General features: G+C 51.6%; 1 protein-coding gene across 1 annotated transcript in view; it reads left to right on the forward strand.

Annotated features, from left to right (window-relative positions):
• SLC39A11 (solute carrier family 39 member 11) overlaps nucleotides 1-24,692 on the forward strand; it is a 117,121-nt gene that overhangs the window by 23,910 nt on the left and 68,519 nt on the right. The window contains exons 5-6 of the mRNA XM_087750878.1: nucleotides 5,025-5,183; nucleotides 23,126-23,249. Coding sequence (XP_087607004.1) covers nucleotides 5,025-5,183; nucleotides 23,126-23,249 — 283 coding nt within the window. The remainder of the gene's footprint in view (nucleotides 1-5,024; nucleotides 5,184-23,125; nucleotides 23,250-24,692) is intronic.

Below are 24,692 nucleotides of genomic sequence, written 5' to 3' on the forward strand. Positions count from 1 at the left end.
TCTTTGATGTAGATCTCTCGCAGATACGGACGGGCTGCTTCTCTGAGCACGGGGATAGAGAGGCAGAACTTAACTTCCTCTATCTCTGCTCTGAAATCGGCTGCTGGGTTTAATTAAACTTCCCTTGTGCTCTGTCAGAGCCAGCAAACCTCCTCCTCCTGCACTGTTGGAGGCAAGTAGTTGCTTCAGATCTTGCTGTTTTGGTGCTCAGCTCGGGATCCCCGATAGTCATCTGGGTTCCAGGGAGTGTGTGCGATGCTCTCGGAGACCAGGATCGCTGGTAAAACAAGTTATAATGGATGGTTCTCTCTCCTGTTGGTAATGATTTGCCTGCTTGTCTTCTGGGAGCTTGTAAAGCAAAATAAAACCAGAATTAACTAAAAACTTCTCTACCATTGCCGAACCAGGAGGAGGACATGAGACAGGGATGTTCAGGAGACCTTGAGAACGATGGTCTGGGAGGCAGAGTGTTAGTTTGGGATCTGGAAAGCCGCGGCTCGGTGCTGCCTTCACCACAGATGTGCCATCTGAGCTGGGGGAGCCGGCGTAAGCTTGGGCATGTGGTCAAATTGCTGCACGCTGGGAGAGCCGCCTGCTTGCGCTGAGAGCATCCGACTGCAAAGGGAAATCCCCTTTTGGCATGGCTCAAGCTGACCACGTCTGATGGCACAAGTGTCCTCTCGGGTGAAGGGGAGCCGTGCGGCTGGTTGCCGTGGTGCGGAGGAGCTCAGCTTCTTCCAGCCCGCTACCTCCACTCGGGTGTCTGAGCATTTAGCATCTCTCTGCCTCAGTTCCCTTTCTGGAAATCATGGATAATAGAGGGTTTGTACGCAAAAGCCTCCGTGTTTCCATGGAGACAAGGCTTCGTTTGCTTGGGCATCTGATGTGGAATTGTGGCTTTTCTCTTAAATCTTGATATTCTTAAGACCTTTTTTCCAGATGTTCTCTGTTATCTCGGTGCTATCCTGGAGGTGCTGTGCTCTCAGACATCATAAACACTACATAAATACTTGTGGTCCTCCTTCCCTGCAGCCTTGCGTGGCTGTTCCTCTTACTGGGACACGATTTGATTTCTTCTGTCCCAGGTGAAGCAGAAAGTCGTAAAGACCCGCTCTTTAAACTGCACCAGGCACGTCTGGTATTGCATATTCCCTTTAAGTGTTGCTTAAAACAACATCAGTAATTTACACGGGTCTACTGAGGCTGGTTCTCGTTGTTGGAGCCTTAATGAAGTCAAGCTAAGAAGTTTGACAGGGAAAATGTCTTGCCAGTCTCTCATCTTCCCCTTGGCAGGACAGGAAAGAAAAGTGGATCTCCTTCGCTCATAAGCGGCTTGGGTTTTCTGATCCATGTGCCGTTAACGTGGTGGTTCCCCTTGAAGCTGCCGTTCTTAATGATCCCGCAGGATTGCGCAGAGACGTTGCCGCTTTCAGCGGATGAGATGAGAGGGCTTTAATTTTAACGCAGCGGTGTGATACCAGACTCGGGTGTGCGGGGACTCTCCCCCTTGCCCTGGGGTCCAGCAGGGCCAGCTGTGGTTGGGGATGAAGATCATTGTCCTGTTTATTCTGTATTTGCAGAAAAAAAAAAAGCCCCTGTGTGGCTCTGAAGCTGCGTGGGCTGAGCTGGGGCGGTGCTGGCTCTGCGGTCCAGGTGGGGAGGAGTGTTGGCACCGCAGCGTTTGGGAGAGCCTGGATCGGGTGCCCACATCGAGTCCCTGCCTGGAAGGAGATGCTGGTGCCCGGGGGTTGGTGATGGAGACCCGTCAAGCCCCGGGAGTGGTGCTGGGGCACGGTGTGGTTATCGATCCTGCTGCTTGGCACACTTTGAGGGTTTCTCATCAGCGCGAGGACACAGACCTGGGTTCAGTCATTGTCCGTGGTGCAAGGCAGTCAGGTTTTGAGCCTGGATTTTGTCTCCAGTTATGCTGATGTATTGCAGGGAAGGGTTTGTGCTCCCTGCAACCTGGGGATGCTTTAGATACGCATCTAATCTCATGCTTTCTGTGCGCATAAAGCGTCTCATGCTTTCTGTGTGCTTTCTCCTCCCCCATCAACTGCAGCTTGTTTTCCCAAGAGCTGGTGGAATTACGGCGTTGTTGCATCTTGGCTCTGAAGCATGAAGTCTCTTTGCAAAAATGTCCAAATCCAGTTTGGCAGGAGGCATGTGTCCCGGTGCCAGCGAGCCGGCACGCTGTGGGTCCCTGCTCCCCATCTTGGCTGGGCTGAGCAGAGCGGGGCTGGTGCGAGGGAAAGGCTTTGTGCAGAAAATCGTACCCTCTGCTGAAGCGACTTCATGTTTTATTGATCTGAGGAGAGCCCAGGCAGGCTTTTTCTCTTTTATTCCTGCCTTTGATGCCAGCCTGCCTGGTGGCATTGGTGGGGTTCGGGTTCCTGTCCCTGCCTGGACAATTACAAAGAGTTGAAATAGAAGGCGTTGGGTTTTGGTGGTGGGTTTTTTTGTTTGTTTGGCTGGGGTTTTTTTTGTTGTTGTTACTTAGATCAGATCGATGGCAGAAATTTTCACCCTTTTGTTAGTTCATGAGCATCATCTGATAAGGGATGCTGCTGAACCAGAGGGGTAGATGCCAGCTCTGAGGCTGAACGGGGTGGGCAGGAGCTAGCACCCTTGAGCAGGACCTTGGCGGCTCCCAGGCAAGCCCGCGTCCCTAAACCCACACCTGAGCGCAGATTTGGGCTGAGGGGACGTGGTCACTTCTGCTGGCTGCTGCAGGGCAATGACTTCCAGCTCCCCCACCAAGTGGGGTCAAGGGGTTTCTCTGCATAAAAGGGTGGAGGAATAAATTGCTTTTCCTTCCCAAACAAGTGAAGGTGGTTGGTGCAGCCCAGCACTTTGCTCCTTCAGCTGGTGAGGCCGGGGTGGCTCTGTCATCGTCTTCCCCCGGAGCCCATGTACAGCGAAGCTGGTGGGAGCTCCGCTGCTGACTTTGGTGATGACGGGATCTGGAGGCTGAGGAGTGTCAGGCCGCTGTTTTCCATGGGGAAATGATATCTTAACATAAGATGACAATATAATTCTGCAAAGCCTTTCCCTGTTGCTTGTGTTTCCATGTTAGGGTGTGTGGTTGTTTTTTAAAGGAGGTGGCATTTGAAATATGAAGTTTGACAGCCATGGTTAAGCCTGACATGACAGCCTGCTTTTTTCTTACTCATAGTGAGCTGAGATTTACACAATCCCGCAGGGACCGGTGTCTACAGCAATAGGCATCTCGTTCCTTCGTTAAAAGTGATTTAAAATGTAATAGTTCATTACGCACTTCTCTTCTGCGGGTGAATGCTCGTGCCGTGAGAGCAAGCTGAGCAGCATCTCCTCTGAGCATCTTGCAAACGGCACTTTGTGGGGTGCTCAGGGGGGTTGCTGGATGGAGACGTGGGGTCACCTTTCCTCGCAGCATCCCTCCGCTGCTGTCTCCAGGCTTGCTTTGCTCCTTCCCGCTGGATCCTGATCCCGCACTCCTTTCTCTGTTGAAAGCTTCCCTTTGATGGGCTTCCCTGCTTGCAGGCAGGGCTGGGAGAGAGCTCGGAGCATCGCCTTGTCCACCCGAAGGCAACGCGGACCCTGCCCGCCCATGGTGGGGCAGCGGGTGCCACCGCTTCTCTGCCTTTGCTGGTACAGAGTGGTTCCCAAAGCCTAACACAGATCCCAGTGTGATTTTGAAGCCCATCTGTGCTTGTCTCACTGACTTGCTTCCTCCCGGTGTGTGATGGGACTGGTCCCCAGAGCTGGTCACAGCCGAGCTCCTGCGGAGCTGAACGGCTGCAGGGAGAGAAACCGGGGCCAAAGCTGCTGCTGAGGGCATTGCACTGGGCTGATGACTTTTTAATTAACCCAGCCCAGTACGTCAGGCAGCAGAGGAGAGGAAGAGATAAGGTGATAAAATGCATGTTAATACTGTGTTCTTTATAAGCTTATGAAACTGGTGCCTTGCTTCGTTTTCTGTTCTCTATGCTGGGTAATGCCCTGAGCAACCAGCTCTGAGCAGGGCTGGATTGGAGATGCCCACAAGTCCCAAATCCTGTTTTCCTATGGTCTTTTGGGTGGCTGTTCCTTCTCTCTCCCTGCTAAGCAGCAAGCAAGGAAGAAAAAAAAAAAAACACTCTGCTGCTGGAAAGGTTTATTTTCCTGGTGCAAACCGTGTTGGTGACACACCCCAGTAGGACTTCAGCAGTGCTGGTCTGTGCTGGGAGCAGGAACGTTGCTGTTTGTGATGGGAACTTGTTCTCCTCCCAGACTGGGTGCTCTGGCTCGGGCGCTGGGACAGGAGCAGCCCAAGCGTTGGCCTGTGCAGAAGCAGAAGGGTTGCAAAGCCCTCGTGCTGCCGTTGCCTTGGGCTGGGGTAGTGAGGCAGGGACCTTGGCAGCTAAACCGCAGCGGGCTTAAATCTGTGTAGCAAAGCCTTGGTGTGCGCTCAGCTAGCTTGGAGATGGCTCTTTGGCCTCAGGCGTTATCCAATATTTATTCTTTTTCTGTGTGAGACCAAGGCTGTGTTTCCTTCCTCCCCTGCGCGCTCTGCGGAGAAGCCCAGGGCTGGGTGCGGGATGGATGTGGTTCACCCCGGCTTTGGCAGGAGTGCGGTGGCCAGTGGGGTCATGGACCCACTCCTGTTGCTGCAAAGCACCCGAGGGGTGGGCGGTTTTCCTGCTCCCGTGCTGCTGCCGTTCCAGTTTGAAAGACTGACGTGGCTGGGATAATCCCACAGAAAATTGGCCTGATGAGCTTCTGTCGTTCATTTGCTGCCTTAGACTTTTGAGCCAAGAAAACCACTCTTGGTGAAAATGGGGAAAAACCTCACTTCTCCATCCTTCAGTGATGAGAAGCGGGTTTTGATGGCTCTGCTGGGTTGCAATGGCCACGCAGCTCTCGAGGATGGGCACAGGGGTTTCCTTAGCTGGAGGGTGGGCTGCTGGCAGAGGTGCCAGCGGCGCTGCCGTGCGGCAGCCGGTGTCAGATCCTCGCAGCATCGATGCCTATGTGGCTCTCACCACTCCCCTTCTGTCTCCCAGGTCATGCTGGCCGCTTCCTACTGGTCCCTCCTGGCCCCGGCTATCGACATGGCCGAGGAGTCCGGCAGCTTCGGAGCCTTCGCTTTCTTCCCGGTGGCCGTGGGCTTTGCCCTGGGAGCAGCTTTCGTGTACTTCGCTGACCTGCTCATCCCGGCGCTGGTAAGTAGGCATTCCTGGGCCGGGGGGCTTCTGCTCTTCCGTTGGCTCTGCCATGACAGAAGCTGGATACAGATTGGTTTCCATCGCAGGTTTTAATGAAACCATGTTTTCTCTGAGACCCTGGGTGGCTCTGCCAGGGCTGAATGCAGCTTTAGGCTGTCTGCGCTCTTCTTCTTCCTTTTTTTTTATTTTTTTTTTACGCTTCTGCTTTTGTTCTTTTTACTGGCAACACTGCAAACAGGTCAGGTGTGACCTTCTGTTTCAGCCCAGGGGTTTAATTTGCAAAGCTGCCAACCTTCTAAGCATTTCAAAATTGAATGAGCCATCCTATCATCTAAGAGTATTATTAAATAAATAAATTGGAAGCTGTTGGATTTTTACAGCTGAAAACACAAGAATGGCTTAGTTGGGAAAGATCTTTTCAAAAACTTCCAAAGAGCTTTTTAAATTTTTTATTTATTTTAGTGGAAGCGGGGATTATCTGTGGTTATGAGTAAGGAGCATGAGGCTTTCCATTTGAAGACGAGTATGGCTGGTATCCCCGGTGTCCAGGGGAGCACGCAGCATCAGCCTTCCCCGCTCCCTTGCTTTTTGAGCCTCTCATAACAGGTACGGTCAAATGCATCCTCAGCTATGAAGAAAATTACTCGATATTACGGTGTGTCGCTTCCAGTGCAAATGGATGCATTAGAGTAAAGAACAAATAAATGAAACAACAGCAGTGTCAGATGGCTGAAGGCCTGGCCCCCGCCGCACTCTCTGCCTGCCCGTGTCCTGGCTCTTCCCAGGGCTCCCGAACCCTTTGCAGGATGGGAGCGGGGGCTGCCGTCGGGTAGCCGGAGCCCTTGGAAGCCATTTGCCATCAAACCCTGCTTTTTTTTTCTTCTGCTCTCAGTAACCCGAGGTCTCTTGCCTGCGCTGGCCATCGCAGTGATCGCCCATGTTACAAGGTGCTGGATGGGGCGCGGGATGTATTTGATCAGCTGCCCGAAGCTGATGTTTCCCAACAGGGTAGATAAACAGTTGCACCACAAAACCCGCTTCTTCCTGATGGCTGGCATTTGTCTCTGCTGCGTTTTGAAACGGGAACACGTGGAGGGGGAAGAGCATCGGGGGAGTGAAATTCTTGCGTTGCAAAGAGCAGGATGGAGCGGTGATGAGGGTGGCCAGTGTGAATGGCGGCGAGGGTGATGGTCTTGTAGGGAGCAGCGCAATATATATAAAAAAAAATATAATTATATCGTGCTTTAAATCCATTTCAAATACCAACAGGAGAGGAGCTGTTGCCTCCTCTGGCTCGACGCAGCTGTGCGCACCATGCGGGAGAGGGTGTGCCACCACACGCTTGTCCCACGGGACTTCTGGTAGCTGGTAACGCTGAGCTCGAGTGTTTACAGCCCGTGGCTAACGCTGCTGCCTGTGTGTTTTGCTTCCTGCAAAAGCAGGTGGCCCTGTGCTGGGGTGTCTCCTCCAGCCAGATAGCAGGCAGGACCCACCTTGTTAGAGTTTGTGCAAATGCAAAACGCTGCTTGTCCTTCCCCCAATAACTCGGGCAGGGCCAGGAGAGCTGGCGGTGGGTGCAGGGCTCCCGTGCTCCCTGCCCGGAGGCAGCCGTGGTGGGGGCTGGTCAGAGACTCTGCGGTGGGCAGGGGATGGGACTTTTGGGATGCTTTAGGAAGAGGACAGGGTACCCAGAGACTTGGCGAGGTTACGAGGGATGCTGTGGAAGGAGCACGGGTAGAGGTTAAAGCTGAATATGTTGAAAAGAAAATCAGCAAGTGCCTGGTCAGTCCTGAGCTGTCCTTGGGGCTGTGCTGGCAGGGGAATTTGGCTCAAGATGCATCTCCCTTCACTTTGAGCCCAGACTTCTCAGGAGCCAGTGCTGCTCAGACAAGGGTTAAGCCATTGCACTTCACTTCCAATAAGTCTTGCTTCTTTCTAAATCTGTTAAAATCTCAGGGTTGTTTCCCCCCCACCACTTAAAGTCAGGCGAGGAAGGGATGCTGGTGAGACTGTGGGGCATGCTGTCCCTGGGAGGGCAGGACGAGGGATCCATTTTTAGCAGGCTGCTCTTTGCAAAGAGAGCGCTCTCTCTGCCTGGCACTCCTCCATAATTGGTTTGCTGGATAGCAACAGGTAGTAAAAGCTTTTAATGACTCCTTATCACCCCAGCCCTGCTCCCCAGGGAGGGAGCAAGGCTTCGCTCCTGCTGCAGCCCCACCGGGAGCTGGGCGGCTCCAGTGGTACTTGAGTGTTTGCTCAATGGCAGAGCTGGGGCCGGCGGGAGGGTTAAACCTCCAAGACAAACTGGTTAATGATGCCGAACAGCTGTAGTCATTAAATTCCTTACAAAAGACAGATCTAATCTGTTACATCTTTATCTTTTGCCATTTCCCCATGTGAAGCCTTTAACGTGTTTGTTCATCATCCTTTCGCTGAGTTTATGGAGGAGGAGATGCTGGCCTGGGAGCGCTCGGCTCGGCTGGGGAGGACAGTAAATCACAGCGGGGCATTCGGGTGCGCTTGGAGAGCGAGACCATTGCAGAAACAGACCTCAAGAGTTTTATAAAAAGGCCTCTCCCTGATTTCGGCAACCGTCTGCTTGCATGTTGTGTTCAGCCAAAGTGTCTTTACCAGTTGTGCTGGGTTCGGCGGCTGGGGAGGCGGTTGTAGAGCTGGTTCTGCAGCGGGATGTTGCTATAGTTTCTGGAATATCTTAAACCACTAATGAGCGGCCTGTCTGTCTCTTCCCTCCCTGGCTCTGGTGATGCTGCAACAGGTTTCTCTCCTTCCTTCACTCTTGTTTAACCTTACGACTACTTCTTAAATAAGAACTTGGCTTTCAACTGATATTTGAGGAGGCTTCTGGATGGAGAGGGGCAGGTGATGGGGGTGTATGAGACACTATTGCCTTTACTAAAAAGGGTTGGGGCTGAGGGTCTTTGATACCAAGACCCGAAGCCTTTGAGGGAGAGTTTACTTAAAAATACCACTCAGCGCAGTAGGTCCCTGGTGGCTGAGTAGCTATTTTGGGTCTACTGTAACACATAAGAAAGCTGGAATTAAGTATTATTATTCTTATCCTTCAAATCTGTCTTGCAGCCCTGCTGAGTTGGCTGGGTTTTGTTCAAGAGTGTGATGTTTTATTGGGTTTCCATGATGGGTTTCTTGCTCTGGCTTCCCTCTTCCCGGAGGAATCCCGCAAGAGTCCAGGGGACGCATCCAGCCCTGACTCTGGTTTTCAGACAGTCCCTGGCTGCTTTTGCTCCTGAATTTTCACGTGCACGTGTGTTGCCTTTGTCTCTGAGCTGCCGGATTCCCGAGACCTCACCCAGCGGTGCTGCAGGCTGTTGGAGCTCCCACGAGTGTTCCCGTGCCCACGCGGGTGGGCTTTGGGTGGGATGCTGGGTCCGGGCGCAGCAGAGCGCCTGTGTTGAAGCTGTGGCTTCCAGGAGCTCCCTTGCTCCTGCCTTTTCCAGATCACTGCCCTTAAATGATGCTTTGAGCAAGCGGGAATTCACAGATGGGGCACTGGTGGGATTGGGAAGGTGGCACGGGCAGGGAAGAGGAGAAAGCAAGCTGGCCATAGTGGGAGATAGTAAACCCCTCGCAGGCTGCACGTCAGCTCGGCCGTACCGGCCTGCCCACGTGCGTACGCGCTTCTATCATCCGCCTTGTTCTTTCCACTCCCCAGCTGCATGACGTCCTCTTGGCTTCACGATCATTATGCTAAATAGGATAATGAGGCTTAATCAGCTTCACCTCCTCTGCCTCGAGGCTTCATTTTGCTCAGAAACATCTGTCCTCATACAGAAAGCTGCTCTTTCACTCCCAGTGTGGTGGGTACAGGTCTGCAGCTGGAGCTGAGCTTGGTCCAGGACCTGGATGGGTGCTGCAGTATGTGGGGGTCTGGGGCAGCCCCGGGGTCTCCCCTGGGAGTGCTGATGAGCGCTGAAGGCAGCTTTGGGGGAGGGAGAGGAGGGCAGATGTTGCAGGAGAACCAGGAGTTAATATATAATCCAGGGAGAGAGCTGATGGGCCATTACTCAGTTATAACTAGGAGCCTGCCAATACTTCTTGTGTAAAAGATGATCGGGGACAGGAGGATGGGGAGCCAGGGCTGTAATTCTGTCCTGGAAATACCATCTCAATTGGATGTTTTTTTTTTTTTCTTGTCAGCTAGATACAGGGTTTGTTGTTGTTTGTTTTTTTTTTTTTTTTTCCCCCTGTAAATCAATAAAGCCACATGTGATGGGTGGACCATTCCTTAGATTTAAAACGAATAGTAACTAAAGTGCCTTTTAAAAGCCTTTCGCCTGGGTTGGTGCGTGCTCTGTGGGTGCCAGCGCTGGCCCCTTGTGCCGCAGGAAGGACCAGCGTGGCCGAAAGCCCTTCCTGGGGGTCCGGGGCTTGTGTTTCATACCCGTTTTGAAATATTTTGGGCTGTGATTTGCAGCTGCGTAATGGTTTTCATGAGCAGGCTGAGGATCTTCACGTGGGATGGATGAGAGTAGAGCGAGTGCGTATGTGTGTATGTTTGTAGTAGGAGGCTGGATCCCGTTAATCCTCTCAAACCGTAATTGTGTTGTGCTCCTGCCCTCTTTTATTTTTGCAAATCAAGGCTTGCAAGATTTTTTGGAATATAGTCTGGGATTGGGCATTTTGTACAGCGAATTTTGGCTATTTTTTGGTGAGCACCCTTGGGAAGGATTTGAGAACTTGATATACAGATATCCGAGGGATACTTTCTCGTTTAATAATGATGCTGTCTGTTGTTTGGCTCAGAATGTGCCTCGAGGACGTATATTTTGCTTTCTAAATCTGTGCAAGTCATGTATCAGGGGGGGAAAAGCTGAGATGAGTGCGTGGATGGTGAAGCTGCAGGAGGGGGAGGAGAAACCATCATGCCCACTCAGGCATAGTTGCATCTTACTTAAAATTGCAATTTCTTTCTCAGGGCTAAACCACAGCTGGATTAGATCATGGGAAGCATGTGTTTTTTTTTGAGGAGGCACTAGGTAGTGATTGCTAGCACATACCTGGTGTAGCAGGGTAACGAGGCAGGGCAATGGGTGCAGTTCGAGGATGTCGGTGATCCTCCTGGCTCGGCCCCGGCAGTGACGTGCTTCCACCTGGCGAAGATAGAAAGCTTTTAATACTGCTTTCTCTTCTGATTTGCACGGAGCTGGATTTGATGGGTTAATTATTTCATGAGGCAGTAAAAATGTGCTGGGTCTTGTCGCTGGTGTTAATTTATAATCGGAATAAAAGTTCCTCTTGTGCAATTTGCTAATTCCTCTGAGACTTGCCCATCACAAGTTCCCATTCTTAATGTGCTTTTTCCTGTTAATCTGTGACTCCTAGAAAGTTAATTAGCTGCACATCCTCATTGCAATAGTAGGTAGAGGCTTTTTCAATTCGAGCATTAACCAAGGGACGTGCCTGTGTGTGGGGCATGTGTATTTTCTGGCTTACTAAATTTTTTGAGCTTGGGACTGAAACGCTGTCCAGAGCAGCCCGGGAATGCAGGCGCGGTGGCGTGGGTGGCATCTCACCGAGCTCAGCCTGGCAGCTGCATGTCTTGGGTCACATAATCTTGGGAAAATGATCAAATAAAGGGGTTCCAGTGAGGTGGTTTTGGTGGTCTGGAGCGTGCAAAGTGATTCTACTCTTTTTTACATGCAGACTGTGTTCTGTCTCTCCTGGTCTGTGCTCCCAGCAGCCCTGCCTGCTGGCTCCTGCTGCCTGCAAAGCCTTCCCGCATCTCGGCATTGCCCTTCCAGAGAGAGCTGCGCTGGCATGGGGATGCCTGGATGCAGAAAGTGGGAACGGGCGGACACGCGAATGCGTGATTGTAAAGCCATGTCTGCGCCGTGCTCGTGCTGCCCCGCGCCAGGGGCTTAGCCCCCCTCAAAGCAGGGGCCGTGTAGCCCCTCAGGAGCCGGACAGCCCCGCTGCCATCGCTGCGCTTTCGTACCCCTTGGCCAGGTCGACATTGCACCGAGCCCAGCCGGGATCGGTATTTTGCTTGTGCAGGGGCCGCAGGAGACGAGCCTTTGCCTCGCAGAGCGGGTGAGGATGGACCAGAGGGACTTGGTTGACATGGGCTTGCGTGAGCCGCAGCTTGACTCGTGCATTCCTGGTTTGCTCCGATTTCCTTTGCTTAGGGGAAAATAAATAGCAGCCCTTCTGTTTGTTTTGTTTTGTGGCATTCTGGCCCTTTTCCACTGGCTCTGGAAGGAAGGAAGGATCCAGCTCTGATGACTGAGGAAGGAAAGGAAACCTTTTTTGGGAGCCTCATCAGGGAACACAGCAAAGCCTTCTACTGGGAAAGGTCCTTCCCTTTCTAGCTCTAAATAAATAAGAGTACCTGGGCATGAGTTTTATTAACTTATCAAATAAACCCAAGCCAACTCTTCCCCGAGGCCAGCTGCGGAAGGTTATGGATCTGTGTGGGACGGATGCCTGGGACTGGCTCCCCCATGCCCTCTCCCAGGCAGGTGGCAAGGGCAGGATTTCAGACATGATCCCTGGCGCTGACCACAAAGCCCACCCATGGGATCCTCTGAAAGTCCCTTTTAGTGGTCCCACTTCTCGAGGCTGGCACCCAGAAACCCCTAGAGGTTTATTTAAAATCTGTTTGCCCATATGATCTGTGGAAAGCCTGCCTGCCTCCCACCCCTTCCCTGCCCCCGTGCAGTGGTTTTAGTGATTGAAATCCAGTTGTTGCTAGATAGGGTGAAATTATTTGCAAAAAAAGCACAAAGTTGTAATTATACTAATTTTTGGAAAAGCATTTTGTTTTCATAATGGAGGTAAAGGGTTATTTACTTCCAGAGTGCAATTTGTCAGCTGCTCTTAATTATAATTCTCTCTCTTATTATGCATTAAGCATTTAAAAAAAAAAACCCATTACATTTGAAGCCCCGAAGCTAGAGCTAAAGAGCAGAGGTGCTTTGAATCCAAGTCAGGGTTAAATTCCCCTCCCACCTTCATTAGGTGGATGGGGACAGTCGCTGACTGCGCTGACAGCAGATGAAATCCGGAGCAGTCTGATGCCGCTTGCAGCAGCGTGGCTCTGCGGGCTGGCAGCAGGGTTGCACGGGGAGCGAGGAGGTGACAAAAATCCCACTGTAAAAAAGCAAAGACTGAGAAAACCTGGCTTAATTCTTCATTCAATGGGCTCCTGCACTGGATACACGTTTCTCCGCCATTCCCTTCTCTGTTATGTACCTGTGCCCGTGACAAAGCACCTTTTTCCCCACTGGCTACCTCGAGTGGGTATTACCGACTGATAAGGCTGGTAATGTAACATGGGGCTTTTCTCTCCTCCGTGGCTCAGCCTTTGCTGATTGAATTTCAATTACTGTTTGGGGCCTGGCTCAGAATTGTAAAAGAGGATAAATTTTCCGAAAGGAAGAGCATACGCATACCAGATCTCCTCCATATCTGCCAGAAGAGTCTGGCTGGCGCTGCGGGGAGGGATGCATCGCTGACGGGGGGGTTCTGCTGGATCCTGGACGGTGTCTGACCTTTTTGCTGATTAAATTTGAGCACTCTTGTTGTTACGTTAAGTATTAGTCCTGAAATAAGCAGAAAGCAGGCAGCAAGCTCCCAGGGGGAGAGCAGGGTGTGGGTGCTGACCCACTGCTCGCAGCCGAGTGTGGACCAGAGGAGATGTGGGTGCTCGGAGTGCCCCGGGGTTGCACCCATGCTTCAGGTTGGATGGGCTCTGTTGGTGGGAGCCTCCTGGGCTCTAAAAGCTGATGGTGATGCCAGAGAAACTTCAAGCCCCTTTCCTTGCTGCAGAGATGCTCTGCACCCTGTCCGTATCGAGGTGTGCTCGGGGAAGGAGTCTGGAGTCTTCTGCCTCCCTTTCCTGCGACCGCGGCGCGGGTTCATGGTGAAGAGCCTGCTGCCCTGCGGTGGCATCGCCTGTAGGACTCGCTCCCGTAGCATCCACGCTGTTACTCTGAACACGTGAACGAGGCCCTGTTTATCCGCAGGCACGCCGAATGCTATGGATGGTTCCTTGGCTGTGCTTTGATCTTAAAATCTGCCTTTGAATTGGCTCATAGCATAACCCCAAATTAATGCCTCCACGGTGAAAAGTAAACCTGCCATTAAAATGACAGAGAAGCAGTGAGTGAGGTTGCAATTGGGTGCTGAATGTCAGGGAGAGGAAGGCTGCTTTCATGGAGAGCACGGGAAATATATATGCACAGCTCTATAACTGCAGCACAATGCTAACTTGCTCTCAGGGTAAACTCTGACTCACCCAGACTGACTTGACATGCTGTCTGCTTTGAAAGCGAGCTGTAAAGAGTCAGTTCTGTGCCTCGTGTGTGCACGTGTCCCCAGGGAGGACAGCTCCCCGCTGTCTGTGGGGATGGGTAAGTCGCTGCCTTGCGGGGCTCGGTGACCACCCTTCGGTGCAAACGGCTCCGCGTGGTGCTGGCCACGCACTGCCTCCCACTTGTAGGTGCCCTGGGTGGCTGCTGGTGAGTGGTGTAAACCAGACATTTAATCCAATGGAATATTGGATTATATATTGTATTATATGTATATTATTAATAGGCTGACAACCCTGCCAGAGAGGGGCATGCCACTGGGGAATTAGGGGGGAAAAACCAGCTTGTTTGTTCCTTTCTGCTCAGCCTGGCTGAGGCTCCTCTGCTGGCGGTTGGACCCTGTGCGCGCCTGTGCTTCTGCACCCACTCGATGCTCTGGGCACGCGGCCGTGGGGTGGTGCGTCCCCCGGGGGTGCGTTTGGGGTGCGCCACGCTCAGGGTGTGAAAAATCTTCGTGGTGTCTTTTCCTGTCTCCCCTCATCACGCCCTCGTTATCAACGAGGTGGTGAAAGCGATGTGACTTTAATCTGGTGTCCGCAGGCTTCAGTGCTAATGCAAACTGAAAAAGTGACTGGATGAGTCTCTCCTTCGAGTTTCAGGCTGTTTGCAGGCTCGGGAAGGCGTCTTGCTGTTGGTTTGCGTTTTGTACGTGTTTTTTAAGGCCTGTCAAGACCTTATAGGTGAGGTACATACTACACATATGAATAAATGCTATGAGGGCTGATTTCAGAGCTCTATTTCTGGGCTTTAGGTTGTCTTGGTTGGAGTCCAGCACCCGAGTGAGTTAGCCTTGAAAGCTTAGGACAAGCCCTGCCCGTGGGGCTGGTTGGGGGGGAACCAGCCCATTCCCCAGCTTGAAATTCAGCCGTGCCCCATGGGACAGTCCCAGGTTTACTGTCCTGAGCTTCCAAAGGAAGGGAAATTGGTTAGCCTCTCGGTGGTGGTAATCAGGAAATGCCTTGTCCCTTATTACACCTCTCTTCTGTAACGAATTAACAAATTAATTGCACTAGCTGATGAGAATGAAGGGCCTTTCCTGGGGGTTCATTGCGCTGTGCTTCAGGAAGGTGTTTCAGGCTGCCCTGGCTCTGCCGCGGCTCCTGCAGACGAGCAGAGGAGTTGGCATCTCTCGGGCTTTGGTGCTATTTTGGTAATTATGGGATGTGCGGGAAGTAGAGAGGAGAAAAAGAGCAGAAACCATGGCCTTGGGAATGCGCTGGCGCTCGGGGGGATGCGGGGAGAAGGGGCTGCGCCCCAGCAGCGCTGCTTCTCCATCCGTCTGCCGGGGAAGGGTGCGTGTCTGCATCGCTAATTGCGGGTCGAAAGGAAGTTGTCTTTTAATGTAATGTAATTAGGCAGCACTGGCATGGTGTGGCTCTTCATTTGAGGGGTGATGGATCACTAGCCGAGCCCTGCTGCATCCCGCCAGCCCTCTGAGGAGCCCTCGCCGTCCCCCTTCCAGGGCTCCTGACTTCCCACCCCGCAGCAGCAGCCGCCCGCTTTGTTCGCCCTTTCCCATTAATTCAATCTGCACTGATAGCAAATCATTACCGAGGAGTATATTGTGTAAAAATGAGCTGTTAATTGAAGTTTTGTTTGCTTTTTCTCTCACCCTTGCAAAAAGCCTTGCATAATAAAGGACTGTAAAAATACATGTTGCCACGCTACAAATATACAAGGTGGGAAGGGGGCAGGGAGAGAGAAAAGAGGTGAAGCTGGTCTCCGTTAGGTTTTAATAAGCATGTGGAGAAAAAGCTCTTGTTAATCCCATCTGAGGCTTAAAGGTTTATTGCTAACAATTAAAATCTCATCTTGTAGTGCTGACTCGATGCCACAAACCTCTCTGCTGTGTCCTGCTGAGCAAGCCACGGGCCTCGGGGTGGTGGTGATGTGTGGGGCAGTCCTTAGGAAAATATCACTTAGGATCTGGCTGTGAGCTGGGCTGTAACAGGCAAGTTTCCTCCCAGCAAACAGCTGGAAGCGTATATGCATCCTAACTGGTTTTGGTGGGCAGCGCTTTGTGCTCAAAAACTCTGCCTGGAGCAACTGGTCCTTTGAAAAATAAATTTACTGGTTGTGTTTCGAGGTTTTTCCTGGTGGACAGGAGGTTGGTGCCACGAAACCTGTCTGCTGCTGTTGCAGAGGTGGGTTTTTGTTTGTTTAACAAGTTGTTTGTTTGCGTTTTTTTGCAAGGTTGCATGACAAAAGCAGTAAAAATATTCCTGTGCTTCTGATTTTGTAATGGCAAAGGTTACAAAAACGACCTCCTTTCTACCATGTAAAACATCACTGTTGCAAAACATCACGTTTTGTAATAAACCTCCTGGGTTTCCCGAGGAGCCTGGGAATTGCACGCGTGTGTGTTCCCTCTTCCCGGGCAGTGCTCGCCCCGGCCCCGCGCCACAGGGGCCACCGCCTTCCCAGACCGGGTGCCAGCAACATTCCTGCTGTGTTTGTCCTCCCTCCTAGAAAGGCCAAAACCCCAAACGTGCCAATGAGAAAAATCCGTACATTTGTTTTTAATATGAACATTGCTTTGGCCAAAAAGATGGATTTGCCTGTGCCTGGCTCCCCTTGGAGCCTCTCGCCTGTCTCTTGGTGGGTCTGGGGCAGCCGTCGCTCTCTGGGGCTGGTGCTGGCGGCATGTGCCCGCTCCCTGGCAGCGATGCTCTCGGGGGTCCAGCCGTGCCGCGCCGGCTGGGAGCGGGTACCCCAGCATCCTCTGATCAGTAGGGCTGCGTTTGCCTGGCATGGGCTGCGGGATACATTCCCCTCATTCCTGTTGGAGGGCAGATTTGATTTATTTGAGGATTTGGGGTGGGTTTTGATAAATTTGCCTTCCTTCCTCCCTAGGGTTGCCAGGCTTAGTGTTTCTGGGTGTCCTTGGTGCTGGCAGCTCATGAGAGCACTGAGGGTTTTGGCACTGCCAAGGGTCTCCCATCGGCTGCTGTCAGATGAAGCAGCTCCCAGGGGAGCCCGCACAGCTGGGGCTGCTCCAGGGTCACCCCACAGGACACCCCGGTTGTCCCCATGCTCCTGGTGACACAGAAGGGAGGTGATTTATTCCTCCTGCCCCCACTGCTTGTCAGCAGAGGCTGGTGATTAAAGCTGCTGTTTGCAATTTTCAAGAATTATGAGTTATCAAAGTGGCTGATAATTAGCAGTGAATAAAATGTACTTGCAATAATATTACATTAGTTACAGATAAACTGATACCAGCCTTCCTTAATATTCACTTAAGCTTCCCTGTTTGCAGTTATTAGGGGAAGGCTCTGGTGTCGTGTTGCTGCCAGCTGTGCTGTCAGGATGAGAAAGGCCTCCCAGCCTGATGTGATCTGCTCACGAGACACTGCCTGAGTAGATCTGCCGTGAAAACGCTGAAATTTTTGTCTATGGATGAACCTTTCCTTCCCAATTCCCGTGGCAGCGCTGCCATAGCTACAAGCCTCCTGCCTGCCTGCCTGCTGCAGGCAGGGCTGCCTGCTGGGCCGGGGGAGGATGCGGGGCTGCAGGAGCCAGATGGAAGATGCTTGGCGTGGGAAGCGGGGAGCTCCTGGGCCTCCCCCCGTGCCTGCTGCCATGGCTCTGGAAAAATGTCGGTGGTCCTGGCGCAGGCAGCGGGGCTGGCATGGGGTGTGTGCACTGCCGCTCCGCGGGGAGGGCTGCGGTGCTCGGCGTGTTGCAGGATCAGGCCCTCAGGGTCTGTTCCTCCTTGGGAATTTGGGTTTCATGAGGATGCTCTCGTGTTAAGCTGTTACCGGATTGATCATTTGGCTCCTAGGCCTCTGCTCAGGGTCGCCCTTCTCCCGCCTGGTGCTGAACAAGCCAGTGCCAGCGGATTTCCATAGGGGCTGTGGCCATTGCTGAGGAGCGATTCCCTTCCAGCCCCCTTGCTGGTGGGGGAAGCGATCCCGACCCGCCGGTGACACAGCGCTGTGCTCCGGATCTGCTTCTGCCGCTGGCATTGTGGGGGAACAAGGATGTATTTGGGACCTGGCTGTTGAGATGAGGGCTTGGGCTGTCCACCAGCAGCACGAGCACGTGTGCGATGCTTCCCACGTGCTCACCTTCTCCATTTGCCTTCTCCGGTGCAGTTTTGTCTTCTCCTGCTGCTGTATCTGGCAGCACTTTGCGGCTTCGGAGGACGGTTCTGATCATGGCCTCTGGTTGCACATGCTGTGGTTTAGGTTTTATGAAACTTCAGGCAGTTGAAGTCTAGAGGGAAAATGGAAGAAATCCATTTTGCAACATGATAGACAGTGCTGACCCAGCTCTCGTTAGCAAGCCCCAAAAGAATTGCCATTGAGGTGCCTTTCTGTCTGCCCTGCCTGTTACTGCTGCTCCATTGTTGGCAATCTCCGAATTGAAATGCGAACCAAGATGTACCTGAAACACTTGGAAACCCTTAAGCTTTCATACGAAAATAAATTTGGCTTTCCATCTTCATTACGTGGGGTTTTGTTGACGTGGGGTTGAGATTGCTCGCTGTTATTCTGGCAGCCGGAGCCATAGTGGTGATCCGGGCCATGCTGGGTGTCCCCAGGCTTATTCCCAATTTACAGGGGCACACTCTGCTGATCAAAGGGGTTTGGGTGCTGCTGGTGGGACCCAGTTGCGACCCCGAGCAGCTGGACCAGGCTGTGCTGGGGCATGGGGCTGCCAGGCACCGCGGGAATAGAAATAAGGGAGATATGCTTGTGTCCCAGAGCTGCATATTGGGTGCTATTAATCATAAATATGACTGCACCCACTTCAGTGTTGAGAAGGGCCTTTTTTATTGCATGGAGTATTTAAGGTTGCACTTGAGTTGTTGATTTTAGTATTTCGAGTGGGGGATTGCCAGTGATCTTGGCTTTGAGAGGAGCAGCAATTCAAGTCTTCTTAAATGTGTGCCTGCTAACCCCTTCCCTTAACCCATCCCTCTGTGCCAGGTCAATGTTGACCAAAACCATGCTTTTTTTTTCCCCCAGAACGGGGGGACACACACATTGTTTTTGGGGATGCTGTGCTGGGGAAACGCAGAGCTGGCTGACTGGTTTTCAGAGGGATGCCGCAGCCTTTAAACCCCGTCCCAGGCACACCCTCACCCGCCCGACTGTTCGTGCTCTTCCTATGAGCGCTGGCTTCTGGTCCCCGCAGAGCAACACGGAGCCTTTGTAAGGAGCCCCAGCCCGGCGTTTGCTCCAGCACGGTGCTGGGATGGGAAGCGATGTGGCCAGGTGGTGGTTGGCTTTTTTTATTATTATGATATTTTTAATAAATGTAGTTTGACATGAGGAGGGCTTTGGAGAAGCGTGGGCATGAGCGGGAGGACCTCTCTTCTGCACCCTCGGCGGCAGGGCTGGTGCAGGGGGCTGCTCCGGGGGAACGGGGCTGCGTGGGGGCTTGGCGTGTCCCATGGGACACCGGCTTCCCCGGGGATTGCTGGTGATGTCCTCGAGCACCCCTCCGGGGGACTTTGGGAGCAGCATGACCGGCCGAGGTCTCAAGAGATGAAACCGAAGGATGCCAAGGGAGGGTAAGGGAGACGTGGGGCGGCTCACCATTGCTCATGCCTGCCTTGGCTCTCCGTGGGTTACAAACGAGCGCTGCTGGCACAGGGATTCGCAACCTGCGCTGTGCTGGCGCAGGTTCACGTGGGAGCGTTGAGCCCTTGCTATGTTTTTTCAAATAACAAAATACCAGCCTGTTGTTTTACATGCAAATGGGCGCTCTCTGATAACTAAGTGCTTTCTAAGGGAGCTCTCTTCCTATCCGATCCTATTTCCTATTTTTAACATAAATCTGTTTATCTGCCTCAGAAAAGCCGGGTGCTCGCTGCTTTGTTGCTGCACAGCCTTTGTCTCCATCCCCAGAGGTGTCGGCCTCCGTGCAGATGTGCAGAAGCAGCGAAGCCGAGCGAGCAGCTGATGCCCAGAGCTCGCCGTGAGCTCGCCGGCGGCCGCAGAGACGTGCCGCGTCCCTCCTGGCGTGCGGGGCAGTCGCTGACACGGGCTGGGGACGTGCAGCCTCTCCCCTTCCTCTCCTTGCTCCCCACCCCTCTTTCCTTTCTCTTGCCGCTTTCTGGTCTCTGATCTGTTATCACCGTCTCTCTCTTTAATAAGTGTGAAATGGGAGCCTCTGGGCACCATCAAAGCATGGCTTGTTATTGTCTCTGTGTTAGCTCCTGGACAAGTTAGGAACATTTTAAATTATTTTTTTTAATAAGGTAGTAAAACTTATTCTATTTCTGTTCCCTGTTGAGGTGCTTTCTGCTGTTAGTTGACGCGTTGTGGTCTTTGTTTCCTGTGGCTTTGTGGAGCCTGTTCCAGGGCGTTTGCTGGGTTAAAGCCGGTAAGATATTGCACGGCAAGCGCCGCGTCACCGACCTTCCCCGACAAGCAGCACCTCCAGATTTGGTACCAAGTGTCTTTGGTCTACCCAAAGCCAGACCATCAGCTTTTGTCACTCTGTTTCTTTATTAATTTATTCTCCTTCGTTGGTCAGGCAGAGAAGAGCAGATTATTTCTTAAAGGTGTCACTTACTCTTCATTTCTTTTTAAAGTTGGCTTCGGTTCAGTTAGCAACTTGTGCAAGAGGCTGGCTGGGCAGCAGGATGCAATCCGAAACCCTCGCTTCATCTAAAAGCAAGCAGCTGCCACCTCCTCCCTGTCCCATCCCTTTGCCCTGCGATACCAGGGCGATACCATCGGTACTGGGGTGACGGCCGCGTCGCCTGGGTGCTAGCAGGAGAGGGGCACATTTCCATACAGATTAATTTGGGATTGCTGCAGATTTTGGGTAACAAAAGCAGGATCTGCCCATCTAGGCGGGTGCTGCGTGGAGTGGGGTTCTTCTCTGCTCTCTGCAAAGATACCTATTTTTTCTTGTCTGCTTTTGCACGTGGGGCCACGACAATCTAATGACCTTTTCATTGTAGCTCTGCGAACAGAGACGAGTGCGGCGGGGACTCCCGTGTCCCAGAATAGTTTTCCTTCAAGATCTTCCCATCCAAGTCTCTCATTGCGTCTCGCTTTTTGAAATAATCAGCCCCCGTGGTTATTTCAGTTAACGCTAATTACTGTCATGAACTAATTAATGTGGGTTGACTTTCCTCTTCTCTTTCTAATGCTTTTTTAACCCACTGACACATTCCAATTAAGGGACTCATGCAGGGACCGGACTGAAATGACTCAGAGCAATCACAGTTGGAATAAATCGTGTGCTTTAGTGAAGGTCACTAATATTTTTTCAAATTGCCAGTGTTGCGTATTTGCGCCTGCCAACAGGGAGATGACCTGACCTTACGATAAGCATCTGAGATACCTTCAAGTTTGCCTCCTTTTTGGTGCAAGCAGATTCGCGGGTACCATGTCGATACGCGTTTGATGTGCTGAGAACGGTGGCACAGAAAATAGCCGTGGGAGGCTTCTCATCAGGACTGCAGACCTTGAGGCAAGTGGTCTTGACCTTGCAAGGACCTTGCTTGTTTTTATCTGTAGCTGTGCAGTGGGAATAGAGGGCACACGCTGAATGTTACCTGCCTGCTCGTGCTCGTACAAGTGATTTCTTTTTCCCCTTGGTTGGGTTATTGTAACTTGCAGAGTCCTGCGGGCTCTGGCCGTGCCCTGGACTTGCTTCCCTGCCTGTGCGGACAAGCTGCAGTTGAGAAGCAGCTGTCTTTGAGCTGGGGGGAAGCCACAAATCTGGTGGTGATAAAGCCTACAAAGCTGCTGTTCCAGTGTTTATAGCTCATTTAACAAAATGCTGGTGGGAGCCATGTGGAAGGAGAGCTCTGTAAAACCTGGCGTTCCCAAGGTCCGAAGCGAGAGCAATGGCAAGTGGGAGGCAGCCGGCGGCTGGAGCAAGGCTGGAGAGCCCCCTGCAACGCTTGCAAATTCTTCCTGTGTGCTTAAAGTTGAGACTTTACTTCTGCGGCTCCAAATTCCCATCCTTGCTTCTCCTCGGGGTGGCGTTTTCCAGAAAGTGATGCTACTCGCTTTCCAGAGGTGAAAACCCCTTTAGCTTCAGTAGGACTGGACTCTCCCCTGGATATAGGGAGACCATGCTGCCAAGGTGCCAGCAGCAGGGCAAACCCATGAGTTTCCATTCTTGGTCTCTTCCCACCTTATCCGAGTAGGGTCACAATGCCGTAGTTCCCCTCTTTCCTCACTATGTCATACCATCCAGGTTTTGCTGGAAAATGCTTGTATTTCTACCTGCTCTTCCAGCTACTGCTCGTGAGGTGAGGTGCAGAGCTGCTGGTGTCTCCCATGGGCAGGCGCGGTGGGGTGGGTCTCCCTTCTCCCTGGGGATTTAAACGCCAGCACCTCATCAGTGCATCTTGTAATCGTTGGGTTAGTGGAGGTAAAAGCACTCTGATTAAACTGCAATAGAGAGCAGATAGCAAATATGTGATTAGTATTAATAGTACTGGTCAGACTATATTATGCAAATGATGGGAGCCTAGACGATTTAGTTATTAATCTTTAACCTTTATTTTTGTTTAATGTGACCTTACCCATCAAGTCTCTCATTACCATCTCTGGCTGTTCAGCGTATGTTCGTTTATTCTGCTGCCATCAATCCAACAGCTACACCCGTGTTCCCAGCCGGTGACGCCGGGTGCAGCCTGGACACCCTTCCTTGCGGATGCTCCCGGGGGCTGGTTCCCAGCCCTGCACTCTGGGTCCCGCTGCCCATGTTTTGGGTAGAGCTGGTCACACCAGGTCATGCAGCCTCTGCCGTGGGACACGTTCCCTTCTCTCAGCTGTCCGGTTATGGCTCTAACCCCGTGTTCCCTATCAGTTTTGTAGCCGTCTCTGGGTGGATTTGGGCAGCCCGGGGACGTCCAGGGACGCAGACATTCCTGCTGCATGTCCAGCACTGTGGGGGAAAGGCAGAAACGGTGTCTGCCAATTTTTCTTTTGGCCAATGCAGATAAAGACTCTGGCTCATCCTTGAGTCGCGTCTGGTTTTTGCAAGCCATGTCCAGGTTGGCAGGAATCACTCATGGGAGCAGCGCAGTCCCTCTTGCCGCAGGGCGTCTGCTCTGATTCCCTGCAGACTTTACGCATAGCTGGACGGTATTGATTTTGGCCATCCCTCTCTGCTTTCTGGAGGTTACAAATGGTGTAGGAATATATTCCAAGTGAGTTTGAAGTTTCATCGGGCCATCTGGATGAGTCCCAGTGAACTAACACTGGGTGGTTGTGAACATCATGTCTCATTTGATGCTCAAATGGGTTCAATTTTGAACAAACGGTTTCCCTTGCAAGCTCAATCCATGTTGAAGAAATGGCACCCTACTGCAAACTAAATGTCTGCAGAGCGCGCGACCCTCTGTGAGCGGTTCGGCAGTGCTGACAGCAGTGAATGTCCCTCCTTGTCTGCTGGTCTCCTCCAGGTTGACTATGGAGGGAGTTGCATTTACGGAATTGCACCTCTTCACCCAAAAGACATGTCTCCATGCAGCTGTGAGAAGCTGCTGTGGCACATGCCCCGATCGGCTTCCTAACCACACGGATGCCAGAGCATTCCCCGAGGATGGGGCTGGAAGAAGGCTGATGGGGAGATGTGGGAAAAACCTTAAATTTCTCTCTTGCCTTGCAGGGTTTCAGCGGGCCTCCCCACGCAGCGTTTGCCTTGAGCTGCGACCAACGAGCAGTGAAAGAAAAATATGAGCATGAACCTGCCCATCACCTGGACTACGAGAGCGAGTTGTCCATCCGGATAGGTAGAGCTGGGCTCCAGCCAGGCAAGCATCCTGTCATATACCAACTGCAGAGTGTACGGGGAAAATACCCCTGTTAAACTGGCACCTAGACTGTCACGTATGTGATTGAAATTAGATTGGTTTTGACATGTGCATGCAAAGTGCACCTTCTCTTCCCTGTCTGGATCTGTCTCTCTGCTGACTCTTATTCCAAGAATCATTACTCCTGTTTCTACTTCAGTTCTCAAAACCACTTGCACGTCTGTCTGTGCCTATGAATTATTGATAATTAGGTATCTCATTCACCAGGGAAATGAAGTCATCGGTTTAGCTTGAGATAAGTTTATTTTCAGCGTGGGCGCAGCGAGCACTAGCCCTGCCCTTGCCAAGTTATGCCACGTTGAAGGTGCCCTGTGATGCTGACCCTCGGTGGCCCTCCCTAATTATAGACTAGGACTGGCAGTCTTGCTGTCACTCCTTATTTTGGAGGGTAATAGAATTGTAGCTGCCAAAGTGTGGAATAAAATGTCTTATTGGCAGCTATTTCCTCCTTAAATAGATTTTAAAGAAGGAACCTTTTAGTCAAGGTGGTGGAACCTCATCAGGCTTCCCCAGGTCCAGGGTGTGTAGATGGGATGGGTGGTGGCCACGCTTACACCCAGCTGGTTGGGGATATGTCCTCTGAGGCAACACAATTTTCTATTCCTCTACTTAACAGCAGCTTTTCAGTAGACAAAGAAAGTGTAATTTAGCGAATTAATCTTATTGCTCCTCTGCTTTTTCTTGGTTGGAGAGAAACTGAAACAGCTGTTTACAATATCTTGAGTACAATTGGGAGCAGATTGAGATGAAGAAATGATCCTTCTTTCTGCAAAGAGTAGGGCTAGCCTGTTAAATCAGGCTCTGTTATTTAACTGCATTGCTTAATTGCATGTTTCATAAAGCGTTTCAAATCCATGGGATTTTTCAGGACTTGAAATACCGGCTTGGGTTCTTCCAAAGGGATGGAAGGAAGTTTTGTGCTAGACTCAATGGGCTTTGGGTCCTGGATGTGTTTTGGCTCCTGAGGCAAGTGCAAGCTTGAAGACTGCTCTAGCCCTGCAGGCTGTAAGGCTGTTCCAAGGTTTTCGGTATTTTTGTAAGGTGGAAACTTTACATCCCAGATGCAGTTTAATTTTATTCTTCAAGAAAAAAAAGTAGGCAGCCCTGCAATTTTCAGTAACTTAAGCTGTTGGGGTTTTATGTTTTCATCTTCTTTTAGCTGCAAACAATAACAGTGCAAATGGTTTTGAGAATAGAAAATTTTCATTAGACTTCGTTGTTTTTCCTCTCTCTGGGGAAATGGTATTAAGAATCTACAACACGTTAATTCTTTTACTGTCTCTTGCTATTTTTTTTTTCTTCTGCTTACTGAAATGAAGTCTGTGTTTTCACAAGATACCTCAAGCCTTCCAAGAAAGCAGC

The sequence above is a fragment of the Nipponia nippon genome, unplaced genomic scaffold (assembly GCF_047370975.1).
Source record: "Nipponia nippon isolate SJK-2023a ecotype South Korea unplaced genomic scaffold, ASM4737097v1 scaffold_14, whole genome shotgun sequence".
In the NCBI taxonomy this organism is placed as follows: Eukaryota; Metazoa; Chordata; class Aves; order Pelecaniformes; family Threskiornithidae; genus Nipponia; species Nipponia nippon.